This window comes from Arvicanthis niloticus, chromosome 8 (genome assembly GCF_011762505.2).
Source record: "Arvicanthis niloticus isolate mArvNil1 chromosome 8, mArvNil1.pat.X, whole genome shotgun sequence".
Classification (NCBI taxonomy): Eukaryota; Metazoa; Chordata; class Mammalia; order Rodentia; family Muridae; genus Arvicanthis; species Arvicanthis niloticus.
The window spans coordinates 14,387,735-14,407,252 of NC_047665.1; the positions used below are offsets into that span (position 1 = coordinate 14,387,735).

At 49.9% G+C, this 19,518-nt stretch overlaps 1 protein-coding gene across 13 annotated transcripts in view; it reads left to right on the forward strand.

The window, feature by feature from the left end:
- Positions 1 to 19,518, forward strand: part of Wnk2 (WNK lysine deficient protein kinase 2) — a 104,201-nt gene that overhangs the window by 68,968 nt on the left and 15,715 nt on the right. For 9 of the 13 annotated variants that reach the window (XM_076939057.1, XM_076939061.1, XM_076939062.1 and 6 more), the window contains 12 exons: positions 1,211 to 1,504; positions 1,961 to 2,010; positions 2,876 to 3,044; positions 3,112 to 3,228; positions 5,636 to 5,806; positions 5,917 to 5,962; positions 6,498 to 6,617; positions 12,072 to 12,889; positions 13,179 to 13,254; positions 15,581 to 15,669; positions 15,766 to 16,445; positions 18,853 to 19,067. In XM_076939057.1, the coding sequence (XP_076795172.1) occupies positions 1,211 to 1,504; positions 1,961 to 2,010; positions 2,876 to 3,044; positions 3,112 to 3,228; positions 5,636 to 5,806; positions 5,917 to 5,962; positions 6,498 to 6,617; positions 12,072 to 12,889; positions 13,179 to 13,254; positions 15,581 to 15,669; positions 15,766 to 16,445; positions 18,853 to 19,067 (2,845 nt within the window). The remainder of the gene's footprint in view (positions 1 to 1,210; positions 1,505 to 1,960; positions 2,011 to 2,875; positions 3,045 to 3,111; positions 3,229 to 5,635; positions 5,807 to 5,916; positions 5,963 to 6,497; positions 6,618 to 12,071; positions 12,890 to 13,178; positions 13,255 to 15,580; positions 15,670 to 15,765; positions 16,446 to 18,852; positions 19,068 to 19,518) is intronic. The other 4 variants (XM_076939060.1, XM_076939058.1, XM_076939059.1 and 1 more) reach the window with 4 other exon arrangements.

Here is a 19,518-nt window from a genome sequence, read left to right on the forward strand (position 1 = left end):
GTCTAGGTATGTTCATATATATGAATGGAGGTATTCACAGAGACATTGGATCCCTCTAGAGCTGGAGTTGCAGGCTGGTGTGAGCTGCCCAACATGCATGCTGGGAAGCAAACTTGGGTCCTTTTTAAGAGTAGTATGTGCTCAATCACTGAGCCATCTCTCAGGCCTGGTTTTTTTTTTATTAATAGCACACACACATACATACATATGTATGTGTGTATGTTTATATATATATATATACATATATATATGGGGGAGTTGTTCATGTGTGCCACAGTACACATGTAGAGGTCATGGGACAACTTGCAGAAGTTGATTTTCTCCTCCTACCATGTAGGTCCCAGGAATTAAACTCAGGTCATCAGATTTGATGGCAAGGCCTTACCCACTGAGCCTCCTCTCTGATGGCTCTAGCTTGTGTCAGGTTGACATAGAACTATCCAGGACGCTGACTCCCTTGTAAATTTTTTTTAATTACATTTAGCTTCTAGAAGTTTATTGGTGAGCTGGACTGGCTGTCCTCAGGCACCCCTTCCAGCAGAGGGAGTGTGTGTGCAGGAAAGAAGTGGTCTCTGACCCTGCAGGGGTTGCTAGCCAAGTACAGGTCTAAGTGTATGTTGCTGTTCCCTGTCTTGAGAGAAAATGACAGAATTTCCAACTTCTCACCCCACCCGGGTCCGTGGATGGTGTGTTCTCACACTGAAATCTATGGACTCTTCTTACTCTACTTTTCACTCCCACAAACACGGGACATGAGAGGGGGAGGTAATTAGCCAGAATTCCACATCACCTACAAGAGATGGCAGGTATCTGAGCACTCTCAGGGTACACCTGTGACTAGGAACAGCTACCCCATGCTCTGAACTAGGTTGAAGGCTAGAGCAGGACATTGGTATCCCAGGGAAACTGCCAGAGCCCAGCTAAGTGTATGTTACCTTCTGACTCTTCATCTGGGCTTCTCCTGGGGTTCTTAGGGTTAGGTCTATGTATTCCCACACAGAGCTGTGTGAGGAGGCTCATGTCTGATCACTTCTGCCAAATCCACATTCCAGATGTGCTTTAAGACAAGGATTGCTTTTGGAGAACATGTGGATAGGAAAGGGTCATTCCTTCATCCTTCCTGTGTCTGTGTGCTCACTGACATAGCTGGGCATAGCCTCTGCCGCTGCCCCTGGCACCCAGCCTGTGTTCTTATCCCTTGTGCCCCCAGGTCCTGCTGGGCCACCCTCCTTCGTACACCGCGGACGTTGCTGCTCCAGTCTCTGCTGTGTCCCTGCCGCCTGCTGTCCTTTCCCCTCCTCTGCCAGATACTCTGCTGCCTACTGTCCCTGAGCTCCTGCCTAAGCTCCCCAGCTCCCTGGCCCCTACAGTGGTCACAGCCTCTCAGAGTGTGCCCACACAGACCTCTGCACTACTCCCGCCAGCAAACCCACCTCTGCCCACTGGGCCTGCAGTTGCTGGCCCCTGCCCTGCTGTCCAGCTGATGGTGGAAGTGGCCCAAGAGGTGTGTGCCCTTGTCCCCTGCTCAAGCCACCTGGGGTCTCAGCCCTTGAGGTGAGGGAAGCCTGCCTGAGGCACAGTATGCTCTGGAACAGATACTCCAAGCTGGTTTGCCTCTTGTTCTGCACTGGCCCACATTAGGAGGACGAGCATGGATTTCAGAAATGGGTTTTCCTCAGAGAATGTATGCAGGTTGCTGAGGGCTTTCACAAACCCTGTGTGTCCTTTGTAGGGAATGATCAAAGTAGGTTAGCAATTTGTGGAAGGAAGCAACCCTGGGTTTCAAGAATCTGCTTGCCCCTAAGCCTTTCAAGATTCCCCTCGCCACACACTGGGCCCTGTGTGGAGAGAGCCTCAGAGGAGGTCGGGAGGCAGCTGCATGCTGTGGCTGGCCTCACCACTGAGGGGAGGCAGATCAGCACAATGTAACCCTGTTCTCTTTACTCTGTTCTTTTTTTAGGAGCAGGTCTCACAAGACAAACCCCCGGGCCCCCCACAGAACTGTGAGAGGTACGCTCTGCCTTACCCTCAGGATGGGGGTGGGGGGTGGTGCAGGCTCAGGAGCCAACTTGGCCCAGCCTAGTACTGCTTGGCACTTTCATTCAAACCCTGCCCTAGTTTGCCAGGACACTATCAGGATTTTTAACAGATATTGCACACCCACCCACCCCCCTTTTTCAAATCTGACCCAGAGTGGCTCAGTGACCATCTTTCTGGTCTTTGTCAATCCAGGATAGATCCTGGTTGCTGTCAGCCCCTGCCAAGCTATGGGTCTTGGCACTGGACCTTGTCAGTTCAGGTTGAGGTCCGGTTGTTGTTGGTCCCTGCTAACCTGTGGGTCCTGGCACTAGTCCTTGTGCTGAAGACATTCCAAAAGGGGAAGGTCATGGGCAGAGTCTTGGTACTCTAAGGTATACCTAGGTCCAGATGCTTAGGTTTCTTCTCCTGTGATCAGGGGTGGCAGTGCTGGTCTTATTGAGGTGGGTATGGGAGGTAGCTGGGATCCCACCTGCCCAGGAAACTGGAGGTCGTGTGTGCAGGAAGCTCAGTAGACTCCACAGTCACAATAGCCTAGAGTGTCTGAGGTCTTGTTTGCTTAGATGGGGAAAGTGAAGCACACAGACCCATTTCACAGGCAAAAGGCCTACAGGATCACCCAGCCCACCACTGGGAAGCTAGTTCTTCCCCTGGCCCCTGCGTGGTCCAGGATGGGCACTGGAGGAAGAGGAGTCTCCGGTCCCCTTGCAGGCTGGGTACCATCTCTGCAGGTCACAGCTTTAGGCACTTAAGGCTTTAAAGCTCCAAGGCTGGACTGACTAGAGTGGATTTTCTGATTAATCCATGTATGCTGTTAACATTCTTGGTTTTCTCTCAGCTTTGGAGGTTCTGATGCCATCTCTGGAAGAGATCTGAGTGACAGCTGTGAAGGCACCTTTGGAGGGGGCAGGCTGGAGGGAAGGGCCGCCCGAAAACACCACCGTAGGTCCACTCGTGCACGCTCGCGGCAGGAGAGGGCCAGCCGGCCCCGGCTCACTATCCTGAATGTGAGTGGCTGCTGTTTGGGGCACGTGGGTGTGAAGTCCTCTGCAATCTGATCATGATTTCCTGCAGGTGTGTAACACCGGGGACAAGATGGTGGAGTGTCAGCTGGAAACGCATAACCATAAGATGGTAACCTTCAAGTTTGACCTTGATGGGGATGCTCCAGATGAGATTGCCACATACATGGTAAGGCTAGGTCAGGGCTGAAGCCACCTCCTTGAGGTGCTTAGACCCTGGTAAGAGTTAAAACGTTAGTTCAGTCCTGCACGGAAGTGTTTGGGTGGACTGTGGGCTAGGCACAAAACTTAGCAACTGTCCCCAGAGCTGTGGCTATCCAGGGAGAGCATCAGCCTCCTGCAGGTGGTTTTTGTGGGTTCTTCCACAGACTCCTGTGTAAGGACAACTTGAGTACAAGGCACCTGCACAGTCCCTCAATCTAAATTGCATCTTTTTGGTCTCAGGTTTCTCCCGGATACCTCCTCTCATTCATTCTATTGCTTTTTCCTCCTGTGAACTCCATAAAGGTTTGAGACCACATTTTAAAGCCAGCTTATCTAAAAGCTCTCCCCCACTAAGCAGTATGTGAGTGTACAGACAGTCCATGCTTCCCATGGCCCTCTGCCTTGCTCCCTGCCCCCGCTTCGGGGTTGGAGCCTCCAGTGGAAGCTCAGATGTCGATGGTGGAATGGGGTGCAGTGGGAGACAAAACACCTGACAGAAACAAGGAAGTGAACCTAAGGTAGGAAGTCCATCATAAACATGCCCAGAGCTTTGTCTCCTGGGTGATTCCAGGTCCTTTGACTTGATGATTAATGTTAGTCATCACAGATGTTAGTTAGAAAAGTGTTGCCTCACTGGGACCATCTTGCCACATGTAGGATGCTGCATTCCTTGGATCTCAGGCTTATTACCCTGGCAGACCATTGTACAGAGGAAACCAGATGTTTGAATTAGCTTGGTCTTGGTTTCAATTTATACTTGAACCCTGAAATTTTACGTTTTTTCTCTGTTTTGTTTTTAAATGTGTTTTAATCTCTTTAATCTCCTTTTAAGAAGAAGAAACATATTCCTATCAGGAAGCCATAGGGGACTTTGTTTAGTTTTGCCAGATTTACAACACTCCATATTTTCTTGCATGCTTCAGCCTGTGTCACCCATCTGGGTGCCCTTGACTACAGCCGCTGTACTCTACCCTCAGGCAGCCCTGCATTTACAGGCTGCAAGCCAGCCACACTCAGGGGTAGCCAAGGAGGGCAGCCTCAGCCTCATCTGGGGGAGTAGTGGTACTCTGTGGGTATTGTCTAGGTGGTTGGAAGAATACTGCTCTTCAGCTATCTTTTAGGAGCTGCAGGCCCACCCACAGGGGATGGATGGTCCAGGCATGTGTAAGGCTACCCATTTGTATGGATGGGAAGAATGGTTAGAAAGAGCAGGTACTGGAGACCCCTAGGAAAGAAGACAGTTGGTGTGTCTCCCTGGAGCTCTTTGAACAAGGATAGATAAATCATGCTGAATCTGCCTAAGGCAGCCAAGACACAGTGGGCCAAGGTCACCCATAGGAGCATTAAGGGCAGTGACTGTGTTCTGGTGAGCCTAGCCCAGAGGCCCTGGTATCCAGGCTATGGTATTAACCTTCTAGTTAACTCTATATCCCAGACCTGGGCTGATTTTTTCCCCCACTGCTGGGTGAGGGATGGAAGACAGTCAATTCTACAAGAACGCCTTGACCAATAGGAGGCAGACAATGCAGGCATTATAGAATCATGGGTTTCTGGACTCAGACCTGGCCTGCCAAGAGGACAGTATCTGGTATAAGTGGATGCTGGAAAGCCCTGTGCTTGGACACCAAGGTCCAAAGATGATTAGCTGAAGAGGTCCTGGTATTATTCCTTACTGGGACAGCAGCAGGGGTAGGATGCAGAGATCTGCCTGTTCAGTGCTGAGTCTGCTGTGGCAAACTTTGGAAGAGCTGAGAAGAGCCATGTGGCTGTAAGGCAGGAGCTCTGTGAATATGAACTGTAAAGAGAGCCAGTCATAGTGGTGCATACCTTTAATCTCAGTACTTGGAAGACAGAGGCAGAGTGTCTATGGAAGTTAGAGGCCAGCCTGGTCTACATAGTGAGTTCAAGGACATCCAGGACTACTCAGTGAGACCCTGTCTAAAAACAATGTTGTTGTTATTATTATTATTATTATTATTATTATTATTATTATTATTATTAAAATAGGTGTGGCTCATTATCTGGTGTTTGTGTCCCTGTTAGGCCCTCTGCCCAAGACCCAGTACTGGTGCACCTGTCTTTCTTGGAAATTCTTTGGCTAGTCTGTGGTTCAGCTCTTGCTCCAGGAAAGCTGTGCCACATGAGGCCATCTGGTTGTGTGGGATAGGGTTTTCAGCTTCAACTGCATTCCTGTGTCTCTGGGGCCATCAGCTTTCTCCCTTGGCTGTTCAGACCCAAACAGGGGACACACCCTTTGTCTTGTCTTCCCTTGATACCTAGGGCTGGTTAGAGGTATGTGTATCCTTGATAGAGGCCCAAAGCAGCCACAGTCTATGGAAGGTTGTCACCTGCAATCCCATGTCCCTTTGTAGGTAGAGCATGACTTTATCCTGCCTGCTGAGCGAGAGACATTCATCGAGCAGATGAAGGACGTCATGGACAAGGCAGAAGACATGCTCAGTGAGGACACAGATGCTGATCATGGCTCTGACACAGGGACCAGCCCTCCACACCTGGGTACCTGTGGTCTGGCCACGGGGGAGGTGAGAGCCCAGGTCCCCAGGGCATGCTGGTGGATGCAGCAGGCAAGAGGCTCTGGAAAAAGCCCTCAGTGAGCAAGGCTTCTGACCCACAATCCCTTTCCCTCATGCAGGAGAATGGACAGTCCCAAGCCAATGCCCCTGTCTATCAGCAGAATGGTAAGTCTGTCTCTTACAGCTGTACCTGGCAGAGTAGCCAGCCTTAGGGAAGGACTATTGTCCTGTATCCTCTGTGCTCTGAGACTTTGCCCACTGCATCAGAAGGATTATGGGAGTGGTGATGTTGGTCTCTCAGCTGGTTATGGCTACCCTGTCCCAGTAGCCACTAACCTCTGGTGGCCATCACTTCCTTCAAGGCTGGTGCTGTAGACACCCCAAGAACTGAATCAGGCTTTTCTGAGAGTCTCTAGCTGCCAGGGAGGCTCACTGGCTTGGGCACCCACCCTACAATCTTCTGGTTGAAAAGGAGCTGATGGAAGCCCTTCCCAAGGCCTCCTTATCAAGGGGCCTGCAGGAAGCCATGGAGTGAAGCTGTTTAGGATTATAAGAGAGAGCTTGAGTCCCTGCCCACTCCCATTCAAGAAAATTCCACAGATGGAGTGAACTTCCAAGAGGTCCTCATGGAATCTGGTACAGCCCCCTAGCCTAGAGCTACCGGCTCCCCCTCAGCACCTCTTTCTGCTCCCTTTCTCAGTCTTGCACACGGGGAAGAGGTGGTTTATCATCTGTCCAGTGGCTGAGCACCCAGCAGCAGACACTTCTGAGTCATCACCTCCACTTCCTCTAAGCTCCTTGCAGCCAGAAGCCAGCCAAGGTAGGAGTACACAGAACCCAGACCCCCTTCCGTAGCAACCCAAGAGCTTCTGTCTGAGCAGCCCTGTGCTGGGATACCTTTAGTATCCTGGTATTGTGAAAGCTGCTGCTGCTGCCGCCGCCTCATACTATCACTTCAAAGCTCAGGACAGCCTACAGGCCATGTTACCATTTCTTCCTGTTCTCTACTGTTTTCATCAAGGCAGCACTGGCTTGAACTGGCTTTATTATTTTTGCCACTCACGGGAGGTGCCAGCATAATGATTGTGTACAGTGACTCTCTCACCTGTCTTTGTCACCTTAAGTACACCCATGGTGGACATGCTCTCAGAATCTTGAGCTCTGCATGGGGAGGTGGACCTATCCCCGCAAATATCTGCAAACTTTTCCTTCAGCCCTGTTGGTTAAGTCTTGATTTTTACGTCTATGGTTTTAGAAGGCCAATCTGGTCATTGGAACAAAATTAAGCTTTAATTCCTCATCACTTGGCAAAAAAGCTGATCATTAGATAGGTTGGGTTTCCATCATACTACACTCATGAAGAGGATATGTAAGTCAGGTTGTCTCCTTATTGTATGTTTCCAGTGAATTCCATTGTGCTTTTGGAGATTCATTACCACAGGGAGAAGGTCCTCTTAATAGTAAGGTTCATAGAAGGATGCTTGGGGGGGGGGGGGGTGGGCTCAGCCTCTCCTGAGAGGCCAGGGGCTGGTGACCTCACCTGAAGAATGACTTTCACAATGAGGATCTCATCACACAATCCATCTTCCTTGGCTTATACACACTTCCTGGTTTAAGGAAAGTCACAAGGCAGGTACATTTTAGCATGCCATCTGGTAGGACAGTGGAGTGTCACAGTATGGTATGACATTAACAGAAAGTGAAGTGGTGTTAAGAGCACAGTTAAACCCTCACCCTTCACCATCACCTATGATGACCCTGGAAACCATTCTAGAAAGTTTGTATATAGTGGGGATCTGGGGTGAAGAAGTAGGTGACAGACATGTTAATTTGAATTAACTATCCACAGAGGAGGACCCAAAGACTTGATGAGTTCCGAAAGTCACATGTTTGTCTCCTTATTGTATGTTTCCAGTGAATTCCATTGTATTTTTTGGCACTGGAAATCTGAAGACTGTGAAAATTTATCAGGTCCTAATTAGGGGTACAAAAACCAGGTGTAAGCCAAGTCTTGGCCCCTTTGCAACTAGGAGCGTCTCCCATCCTACAGGAGTGTCTGAGCAAGGCTGCAACTACTACACTAGAGAGAGAAGGGCTATAAAGTCCTGGCATCTGGGTGTCCCTGCTGAGGCTATGTCTGAGAGGCTGAAAGAGGCAGGCCTGCAGAGAGGAACCCTGGCACCTAGATAAATCTAAGAGGCAGGAGCCAGATGAACTTTGAGGAGAGAACACTAGAGCTACAGTAGCATCCCTGAAACCTGCTGATTTTCTTATGTTCTCCACTGCCCAGCCCCAGTTAGCACAGTCATAAAACTGGCTGTTTTCTGTCCAGTGTGGTTCAGAGCAGGAAGTCCAAGGGAACCAAGAAATATCACAGGGGCACAAAATGGGAGAAACTTAAAAGGTAATCTCAGTAAGCTGAAGTCTTTGATACACCCTCAGCTGGTGCGTGCACGTGTGTGTGTGTGTGTGTGTGTGTGTGTGTGTGTGCTCTCGCGCACATGTGCGCTCATGCATTTTTGCACACAGGTGGCATCCTGATTAGCATATAAAACTGGGAACTAAGCTAAGGGATAAACCCCACCCAAGTTTCTGACTGGCCTCTAAGTGGCTATACCAGTTTTAAATAGATTAGTCCTACCAAAAAAAAAATGTATTGAAAATTGAACCAACTTGTAACTATAGCCCATAGAAGGCAGGCTACAATTTGCAGGTTATTACTCCTGGTCATTATGTTGGCCATGAGCTGAAGCAAAAATACCAGCATTCACCATAGCAGCCAGAAAAATTTTAAGTTTGATATATCATTCAAGATATTGAAAATGGAACCCAAAATTACTTGGCAAGTAGAACCCTAGGAAATGTCAGCTTCGTGGAAGCAGCCAACCTGCCCGTTAGCGAGATGACACAGATGTTGGGTGATCTGGCAGCTCAGAGCACCCATTATGAATGTGACTGAACCAACAGTCACAAACATTCTTGAAACAGATGTTAAGTAGAAGGTGTCAGGAGAAGAAAGATGCAGAGCAGACAAGAATACATGCACGTTTTAACACCAAAAATTGAAATATCCAAATTACGTAGCTGGAACACAGGGAAGAAAAGTGGGGTAAAAATGAGCAGAACTTCAAAGGCCTGCCGAAGCTCTGACATTGTGCCAGAGCTCAGGAGAGGAAAGAGGGTACAGAAAAAAGATGTTGGGAAAGTAACGCTCAAAGCACCTCCAAGTTTTGCCAGAGGCGGAACCTGGATATTTAGGAAACCCCACGCAGGTAAGACTGGAGAAAACCATGCCTGAACACAGGCTCAGTCTGCTGGAAACTAAAAAGCAAAGGCAGCCAGCAAAAGATGTGTCAGGGGGACCTTCACAGAGCTGCAGATCTCTCAGTGGAAGCCATGATGTCCAGAAGCAAGCCAACACATTTGAAAGGTGGTGAAAGAAAGGCCCCAGTGACCAAGATGTCTGTCTTCAGAGAAAATGCCCCTTAGAGATAGAAACAAGATGGTGCCATTCTCAAAGATGCCTGAGAGAATTTGCTTCCAGAGCACCTACTCTGCAAGATTCAGGATCATCAGACATAAGAGAAACAACCCCAGACAGTGCCATCAGGATGTAGGATGAACAACAAGTTGTGTAGTTGTGTGTGTGTATCAAGGGGTGATTATAACAGACCATTCTCCTCTTGAGTCGTTTAAAACATTGAAATTTCAGAACCATAAAGCAGATAAGCTTTTCGTCTGTGTAGATACAGAGCACAGCTGTGGGAGGGCAGGCAAAGGGATGTGTCCGCAAGGCTTCTGTGTTCCAGCTGAAGTGGACTGTGTGTTCCAGTGGAGTCTAAGAAGATTGGGAAGTTGAGTGTGTGCTTTGTAATTCCTGGCATAACCATTAAAAGAACTGTTCAAAGAGATGTACTCAAAACCATAATAAATAAGATCAAATGAAAAAAAATTAAGTAATCCAAAAGAAACGAGAGGAAAGAGAAAATGTAAAAAAAAAAAAAAAAAAAAAAAAAAAAAAACCAACAATCAAAAAAACACCTTAGAAGGGAAGAAAAATAGAAAAATTCCTAGAAAATAGTAAAAAAATTTAAATGGAGTAAGAAGCCTAACAACTTGAACTAAATAGATGTGTCTACTCTAAGAGTATGTGCTGCTAAGGCCTACGATGGTGGAGCACACTTTTAATCCCAGCACTCAGAAGACAGAACTAGGTGGATCTCTGAGTTCAAGGCCAACATGCTGTACAGAGCAAGTCCAGGACAGCCAGGGCTCTGTTACACAGAGAAACTCTGTCTCAAACAAACAAACAAACCCCCCAAAACCAAAAAAAAAAACCAGAACACTTGCTTCTCTTGCAGAGGACCCAGGTTTGGTCCCCAGCAACCACACAGTGGCTCACAACTGAGATGACTCGGTGTATAAATGTGTTTGCTATCAAGCCCCATGACCCAAGTTAGATCCTAAACTCACATGTTGGAAAAAGAGAAGCGACTTCTGCAAGATTTCCTCTGACTGCCATACTTGTGCCATGGTACGTGTGCGTGCTTGCACACGGATGTAAAACAAAACAAAGACAAAAGACAGAAAATACTGTTGAGGCTGTGGAGCAATGGGAGCCGTCTGTACAGCTGGTGAAAATGTAAGTTAGTACAGGTGTTATAGGAAGCCGCAGGCAGTTTCTTCAAGAAGTCAAAGCAGAACTGTTACACAGTTTAGCAGCCCCACATATGCAAGTGTTCAAGTGAACTGAAAGCAAATTCTGGAAGAAATACCTGCTCTCCCATGTTCATGCAACATCATTTGCCATAGTCAAAGACACGGAAACACATGGAATATTTACAGAATATTGGATAGAGAGAACATGTGTATACCTAGTAGACTATACAATCAGAAGTCAGGCCTCTCCCACTCCCCAAGGGAGGAAGAAAGGAGGCCTCATGAGGATTAACAGATTTCCTCAAGTGGGACACTGGTCCCCACCTTGGAGGTGCCTTATCAGCTAGAGGTTCTTTAGCTGCATCTTTGGGTGTGTACCTTGCTGGACAAGGGGACCTTGTACCACCACCCATGGATAGAACATTTCAAACCACAGAAGAAAGTATATCATTTAGAAGACATGCCAAAACCATCAGTAGCATAGGAGAGAAAGCTTCTCAGTCATTGACCTTTGGTAGGGTAGGAATGGATCTGGGGACAAGAGGGGCTTCAGATCTGATAACCACTCCAGGTTATGGTTTTCATTGTGCGTGTGTATGAGAGACTATGTGCAGGTATGGTGTTTTCACATATGTGAGAGTCGACATGTGTACACATGTGCGAGGCCGCAAGTTGGTATTGGGAGTCGTGGTTGCTCTCCACCTTTTTTCTTTTAAGGCAGCCATCTTGTTTTCTGAAGAAAGTCTCACTTTGAACCTGAAACCATCTTGTTTTCTGAGGAAAGTCTCACGTTGAACCTGAAACTTCCTAATTTGGATAGGCTGGTTGTCCAGTGAACTACAGAGATCTGCCTGTCTCCACACACACCCAGCACTGGGATTATAGGCATATGCCATCATGCTTGCCTTCTGGGTGGACACTGGAGATCCAAACTCAAGTTTACGCTTGGATAGCAGATGCTTTATCCATGGAGCTAACTCCTCAGCTATTATGTTCATGTTTGTGAAAGGACACAGGGCTTCCATTTTGAAAGTGAGACATGCCACAGTCTGTGCTCTCCCCTTGATTCTCACCACAATCCCTGTGACTGCCTTTAGAGCCTCGGATGCAATAGCAGGACACTGTTGGACTGTGTCTTACATGATGCCCAGGGCATTCACTCCCAGGATTCTTTGCTGATTCTACCTTCTGAGTGCATCAAACACCGGGCATCTGGTGGATTGGAAGGTTCTGGATTTCGCCTTGCTCTGGGGCATGGAAGAAAATATAGCTCACTGTTTCTCTCAACACTTTGACTTTGTAAACTCACGTTTGAGTTTTGTCTAGCATAGACAGTGTAGACAGGTGGGTGGTAGTGCGAAGGCCATGTGTGACAAGTGCTGTAACCAGGGGGAGAGTGGGATGGTGTGGAATGGTAGTATACTCTACAAGGGCAGAGGTTCATAGGTGAGAATCATCCTGGGAGGGGACAGAATGGCAGACAGGAACTTGGCCCCTTGGGGGAACAAAGATAAATTTGCTGGAGTCTCAAGCAGGTAGTCTTCAGTGTAGACAGGGAAAGGCTAGATCAAGAGAATCGGGACAAACCATGCCAACCAATCCCTTTTTTTTCTAGACCCAGCGCCCTATCCAGACCAGCTGTCCTTGACGGACAAACCTAGTTTCCCAGCTGCTCAGCAGCTCCTGAGCCAGGCAGGCTCCAGCAACCCTCCTGGTGGAGCAGCCCCCTTGGCCCCATCTTCCCCTCCTGTGACTACTGTAATCCCGGCAGCACCAGCCACCAGCACCGTGCCAGAGTCAGCAGCAGGGACTGCCATGCAGGCAGGAGGTCCAGGGACTCATCAAGGACCAGCCACTGTCCATGAGACCCTCCAGCCACTGGTTGAGTCACACCATGCCCAGTGTGCTGCCCAGCCCTTTAGTACTGGCCAAGGACCCTGCACCCCGGCTCTGGAAGCCTCTCGCTGCTCCACAGGTCTGGGGGAGCCCATCTCAACCAGGGAGGTCAGCACTCAAGGAGAGCCCCTGCCTGCTTCAGTGCCAGAGCCCAGCCCTCCCACTGGGGCCACACAGTCTGTACCTGGTCAGCCACCACCCCCACAGCCCACCACAGTGGGGACTATCAGTCTGGCAGCTCCCCAGCTCCCCAGTCCCCCCCTGGGGCCTACTGCTCCTCCACCACCACCTTCAGCCTTGGAATCTGATGGGGAAGGGCCACCACCGAGGGTGGGCTTCGTGGACAACACCATCAAGAGTCTGGATGAGAAACTGCGGACTCTGCTCTATCAGGAGCATGTGGCCAGCTCCTCAGCCTCGGCTGGGACCCCCATGGAGGCAAGCGATAGAGACTTCACCCTGGAGCCCCTGCGAGGAGATCTTCCCTCAGCCTTGAGTGACAAGACCCCAAGCCTCACCCAGCAGACCCAGCCCTCAGTGAGTAGTTTAATTTACCCCAGAACCCACTCCCTGGCCATGGCTGGAGGTGGGCAGGCATCCCAGCTATGCAGGGCCCAACTGGCTCTCTTGGTGACATGCCCATGACATGGTGCCAAGAAATTCAGCTCAGTTGTTCATATGGAGGAGGCAGGGCAGGCCAGGGACAGTTCCAGTCATAGAGGTAACAGATCATCACCGGTTTAGGATTTAATTACTGAGATGTTGATAAGCCAAGCTCACGATTCTGCTTTTTTGTTTGTTTGTTTGTTTGTTTTTCTTCTTTTAGTTGGAAAAGTCAGAAACGGCCCCTGCAGGATGGGCCCTGGCTCAGCGAGAACAGGGTGCGTCTTCTCCAGTGACAGGTAACATCTTAAGATCAAAGTAGTGCAGGCTACACTCTGCAGTTGCCACAGGCCTTCTGGAAACCGAAGCCTTCGTGCCCACATGCTTTCAGGGATGAAATAGCCTATCGAGTTTCAGAAGGAACTTCTCTCACAATCCAAAGAAAAAGTCCTGTATGGGAACATGAAAGCTAGAATAAGCGAGTGGTATATTAGGTATAAGAAGCGTATCTAGGCCCCCAGCTCCCTGGTGACTGGGCAGCTAAGGAGGGGTGGGGGCCGGGAGGGAGGGAGGGAGGGAGGGACGGAGGGAGGGAGGGAGGGAGGGATGGAGGGAGAGGGCGAGAGACAGACGGGGCGTTGTAAGCTCATGTCCACTGGGCATCAATGCTTGGACAGGCAGAACTCCAGGGAGTTTGACTGCACTTATCCCATGCGGCAGTCGGGGGTGTGCTGGGCTGTAGGGAAGTGCCACTCAGGGGTGGGAAAGTGCAATCTGAGATGTGGGGGCACTGCAGCTGGCTCAGGGGTCCCAGGCTGAGGACATGGGGTTCTCTGACCCTTGGACACCCAGCCACCACTGGGAGTTGCAGAAGAGCAGAGAATGGAGCAGGGGGCACCGCAGGCTGGGGGACAAAGGGAGCTCCTGCCTGTCTGACAGGGCAGTCTCCTTGGCTTGGTGGATGTAGGCTTGGTGGCGGTTGTGGCTGGGAGCACAGAGAGGCCTCTATGGGAGATTAGCCTGCAGCTCGTAGGCAAAGGCCTTCCTCATGGCTCCCCATGGTGGATCTTGACAAAAAGAGGCAGTCCATGCTTCTAAGCAGTTTATTGTCATGGCAAAAAAAAAAAAAAAAAAAAAAAAAAAAAAAAAAAAGATGCTTAGAGCCATACCCCCTTTCTCAGGGCAGGCCTGAGATCAAATACCTTTTGCAGGGAGGAATGTCTGGGAAGGGAAGCTTATTGGCTAAGCCCTCCAGGCCTTTAGGTACCTTATTTAGCATGGTTTGTGATTTGTTATCAAACCTTTGAATCATTATCCTAGGAGTCTGATCTACTTTCTAAGGTGCCAGGTTTCCTCTCCAGATTTCATGGGAATCAGCATGATAAGTTTTATGACCCAGCTGGACCTGGCAAAGGTGACTTCCATGTTGTCAGTAGCAGGTGACCCCTCAGGTCTTAGCTGCCTTCACAGTGAGAAGTGCAGTCCAGCTCCACCTGGTGGACCCAAGGGGCAGCTGGGTTGCTTTCTGGGCTAGTGCTCCAAGAGGTTGACCCTAACCCAGTGCCAGCCTTGAGCTGAGGTCTTCATCCCAGATCTTTTATTAAAAAAAAAAAAAGGTGATGGAGCCTCTGTGTCCTGTAAGGGTACAAATCATCTATACTCTCCCGAGAGTTCCGAAGTCTTGGTAGGAGGAGTTGTTCCAAAAGGCTGACTGATGATCCAGGTCTAAATGGGTGAACTTTTTTGTTTTTTTAAGACAGGGTTTCTCTGTATAGTCGTGGCTATCCTGGAACTCACTTTGTAGAGCAGGCTGGCCTTAAATTTTGAGATTCCCTCTGCCTCTGCCTCCCAGATGCTGGGATTAAAGGCATGCATACCACATCTGGCCCAAAACAGGTGAACTTTATAACAGGCACAGAAATAGATGGAATGCAGTTGACCCTGAGGGCCTGTCATTGGAGGAATGCCAAGATGAGGAAGGGGATCAAGTGCTGCCTACAAGTTGGGGACATAGAATAGAGACCGGATTTGGGTCTCCTGAAATGTGAGGTTCCTATACAGAACACAGTATACAAGGCACACTCATGTGAGTCCATGTGTCAGTCTGTGGTTTATCTTGGTGTGCAGTGACTGCCCAGTACTCCCTGGACACTTCATTGGTGTCTGTGCTCTCAATCAGCCTAAGGAAGCTTTCCAGAAACATAGTACTACCCACTATGAAAACAGAGGGCTAGGGCTAGGAGAGTGGTGTGTGTGTGTGTGTGTAGCGGGCACTCCCAATGCCCCACTAAGTAGGGCTAGGATCTGCTCTACAGCATCCTCTGAGATCCTCCTAAAGCCAGAGGCATCTGGGAAAAGGTTTCGGGCACCAGAGTACAGAGTGTCCAAAATAAGGGTAATCCACCTGACACGTCTTCCCTTCCCCAGACTTGTGATTGTCTCTCAGGATGTGATGTCCCCAAGATGCTACAGATAGGGCACCACAGTGCATTCTCAGTCTTCAGAGCCCGTGGAATGTCACTCCTCCCTGCCCAGTGGCCATACTCCCACTTCGTGGCCTCTGGGCTGTGAGCCATCCCTCACTATTCTCTCCCCGGCTTCAGTAACGCTGTCCTGTTCCTACAGCAGAGTCATCTTCCAGCAACACACTGGGCTGTGACAGTGACACAGGGCAGGTGGCTTCGGACTCCCCCACAGCACCCAGCGTCCCCCAGGTAAAAGAGACTCTTAACATGTACTTAGCCAGAAGGGGGCAGGGGATTCTAACCTCAGCTGGTTCTCACAGAGTCTTCATTCTATTCCTTCCTTAGGATGCCTCTGTTTCTTCCGTCCCTACACACATGGATCCCAAAGATCAGAACAGTAGTGTTCCCAGAGAGGCCTTGGTAGCACCCATGCAGAGTGGCCCAGGGACCTTCACAGAGGGTAGCCCAGCCCAGTTGCGTGGCACTCGGGACTCTGGGTCCCCTCATAAGCGGCCAGGGCAGCAGGACAGTAGTTCTCCGGCCAAAACTGTGGGCCGCTTCTCCGTGGTCAGCACACAGGACGAGTGGACTCTGGCGTCACCTCACAGCCTGCGGTACTCTGCCCCACCTGATGTCTACCTGGATGAGATCCCCTCCAGCCCTGAGGTGAAGCTGGCAGTGCGGCGGGTACAGACAGCCTCCTCCATCGAGGTTGGCGTTGAGGAGCCTGCCTCTAGTGACTCTGGGGACGAATGCCTAAGAAGGAGGACCCAGGTGCAGAAGCAGTCCTCCCTGCCGGGTAGTGGTGGTGTGGCAAGTGACTTTGTGAAGAAGGCCACTGCCTTCCTACACAGGTCTTCAAGGGCTGGCTCGCTGGGCCCTGAGACACCCAGCAGGGCGGGTGTGAAGGTTCCTACCATCAGCATCACCTCCTTCCACTCCCAGTCATCCTACATCAGCAGTGACAATGACTCGGAGTTTGAGGACGCAGACATAAAGAAGGAACTGCGCAGTCTGCGGGAAAAGTACGTTTTGGAGGGCATGGCTCGCCTAACTGGAGTGGGGCTCACCCAGCCAGCACAGGGAGGGCATGGGAGCCTGCATGGCTGGGGAGGGTTCTTCTAGCCAGCCTGGACCTAGTCAGTTCTATTGGATGGAGTTTAGATCAAACCATGAGGTATCTACTGGTAGGCTCTAGTCATGGCAATGGGACAGTGAAGAGGCCAGTTAATGTCTACCCTCTGAGCTGAGACCCCATCTAGGATGTCTTTGCACTGGGGCAGCCACGCTCTGTCACCTGCATGATTATTGTGGGTTCTCGGAGTACGTGCTGGGATCAGGAAACCTGCACCTTCTTCAGGCTGTTCTTCCTCACCTCCTCCTCTATTGGTCTGCCCCTGCCTCTCCCTGTCTCAGAGTCTGTCTCTCTCAGCTTGCCTCTCACACAGAAAGTACTCACTCTTCCCCTCTATAATCAGGTCTCACTGATGCCCTGAGCCGCCCTTCAGTGCGGGAGGGTAGTGAAGGGTAGAGCTTGACAGGCCAGCTTCTGGAGTGTGGCCCATGAGACCCCACCAGTGGCTGAAGAGCAGGGATGTGCTTCGACTGTCTAAGTGAGCTCAGGAGCTACAGGTGTCCTGAGAGAGGAGGAGACACTGAGGCTGCAAAGCTTCTGCAAGATTGTGAGGGGAGAAGGCGTGAAGACTGCCAGTCTTGGGGCTCTTAGCAAGGCAGTCCAAGTGACTGTAGTAGAACTCTGTTGAAGTAAGAAAATGGAGGAGCAGGCATCACTTGAGACCTCTGAATCCATCTGTGCTCTGAATCTTAAAGGAGGAGTCTTATCTTCTGACTCCAACAAACCCACAGGCAGACAGCCTTCCTCTGGAAATATTGCTATCTTTCCCTAAATTTGCAGGGAGAAAATCATTTCCACCTGATGTTCATTGATTGGTGTGTGTCTGTGTGTGTGTGCACTAGTATGTGTCAGTGTGCATATATGCATGCACACCTTTGTGTATGCAAAAGAAGAGTTCAGAGAGGTCAAGACCAGGCACCTCATCACCTCCCCGCTTAGTTTTAAGACAGAGTATCGTACTGAACCTGGGGTTCACAAATTTGTCTAGACTTCCTAGCCAGGATGCTATAGGCATCTTCCTGTCTCTTCCTCCCCAGTGCTGGGATTACAGGTGTGCCCGGGTTACAGGTGTGCCTGGGTTACAGGTGTGCCGGGAACCCAGGCTCAGATCCTCATGCTTTCATAGCAGGCATTTTACTCATTAGGTCTTTGATATTTTTGAAAAAAAAAAAAATTTAAGCTAAAGAAAGTCTAAAAAACAAACAAAAAAAAAAAAAAAAAAAAAAAAAAAAACAGCCGGGCGGTGGTGGCGCACGCCTTTAATCCCAGCACTTGGGAGGCAGAGGCAGGTGGATTTCTAAGTTCGAGGCCAGCCTGGTCTACAGAGTGAGTTCCAGGACAGCCAGGGCTACACAGAGAAACCCTATCTCGGAAAAAAAAAAAAAAAAAAAAAAAAAAAAAAAAAAAAAAAAAAAAAAAAACTTAGAGAGCAAGGCTTAACACCTCTCCTGTAATTCCAGTACTCTGATGGCTGAGCTAAGAGGATTGCTGAAAACTCAAGGCTAGCCTCGGCTGCATTTTGAGCCCCAAGCCAGCCAGGAGTACATAGGGAATCCTGCCTTAAGACAAAAGATTGACCACCATTGAAGATATAGGCAAGAGGTTAGCACTTATCTTCTCATTTTCCACTGTGAAAAACAACTGTTTTCCCAACATAAGAGATGGAGGAAATAGGCTGGAGCCTGTGTCAGGGTGATACCAGGCTCCTAAGTCCGGTGAAGTTCCCTACCACGACAGGAGGGTAGCAGGGAAGGCGGTAAGTGACACCCATGGGTCCCAGGAGGGACCTGCATTCCTCCCTTCTGCTGTCCTAGAGTCTGCATTGCCCACACCCTGTCCTATCTGCAGTCTACCTGCCTTCTACCTGCACCATAACCATGACAGTAGCCCTCTGCAGTAGATCGAGTGGAACTGTTGTTCATCAAACACAGTGCCAGCCATTCTCTAAGTCATCTTCCCGCTTCCTCAGTTGCCTTTCATGGGGAAAATAATACACCTTGCCCTGAACAGAGGTAGAGCAGCTGTGCACAGTACCGCACGCCTATAATCCTAAAGTGATGCATAGGGCTTTAATTGTAAGCAGTGTAGGTGTGGAATAATCATACTTCCTTGGCTATTGAGACAGTTTAGTAGTGATCATGAATCTGGATGTCTGAAAACTTGACCTGTGTGTTCCCACCTGGCTTAGACAGTGCCATTGAAAGCCTGCAGACAAGGCAGCATTCCTTGTGTCCATGCAGCCCAGCCTTTCCCTGAAGGAGAAGCCCACCTGCCCTGCCTCCTCTCTTCTGCTCCAGGCACCTGAAGGAAATCTCTGAGCTACAGAGCCAGCAGAAGCAGGAGATTGAAGCCCTGTACCGACGCTTGGGCAAGCCGCTCCCTCCCAATGTGGGGTTCTTCCACACCGCACCCCCTATGGGCCGCAGGAGAAAAACCAGCAAGAGCAAATTGAAGGCTGGCAAGCTGCTGAACCCCCTGGTGCAACAGCTCAAGGTCGTGGCCTCCAGCACAGGTCTGCTGCTTCTATGGGAGGGCTATACCTGGGCAGAGGAGGGATGGTGCCGGGGGACCCCAAGTTAGCCTGAGAGGCTGGCTCTGGGTTGGTTCAGTATCTCCAGACCTGGAAGAGTATGGGGTTTTCTTTTTCCTGGATCTCCTTATACTGGAGCTGGGAGTCTCTGCAAGGCCAGGGAAGCCCCAGGCCTCCACTCTAGTGCTGATGGAAAGGCCTTTGTGAGGATTAGGGCTACATGGAGCCAGACCTTGGCCCCATGTGGAAGGAGGGAGCCACTCCTGGACCACATTGCACCTAGGAAGCCCCGGGGCACTCCATTCCTGTTCCTACATGTAGGATACAGAACGGGTTGGAAGAGACTGCTTCCTCTGGCCCATAACTTAGGCACACATTAGCCCTGCTGGCTGGGTATCAGGTGGCTGCCTTTTCAGGCAGGGAAAGGACGGGC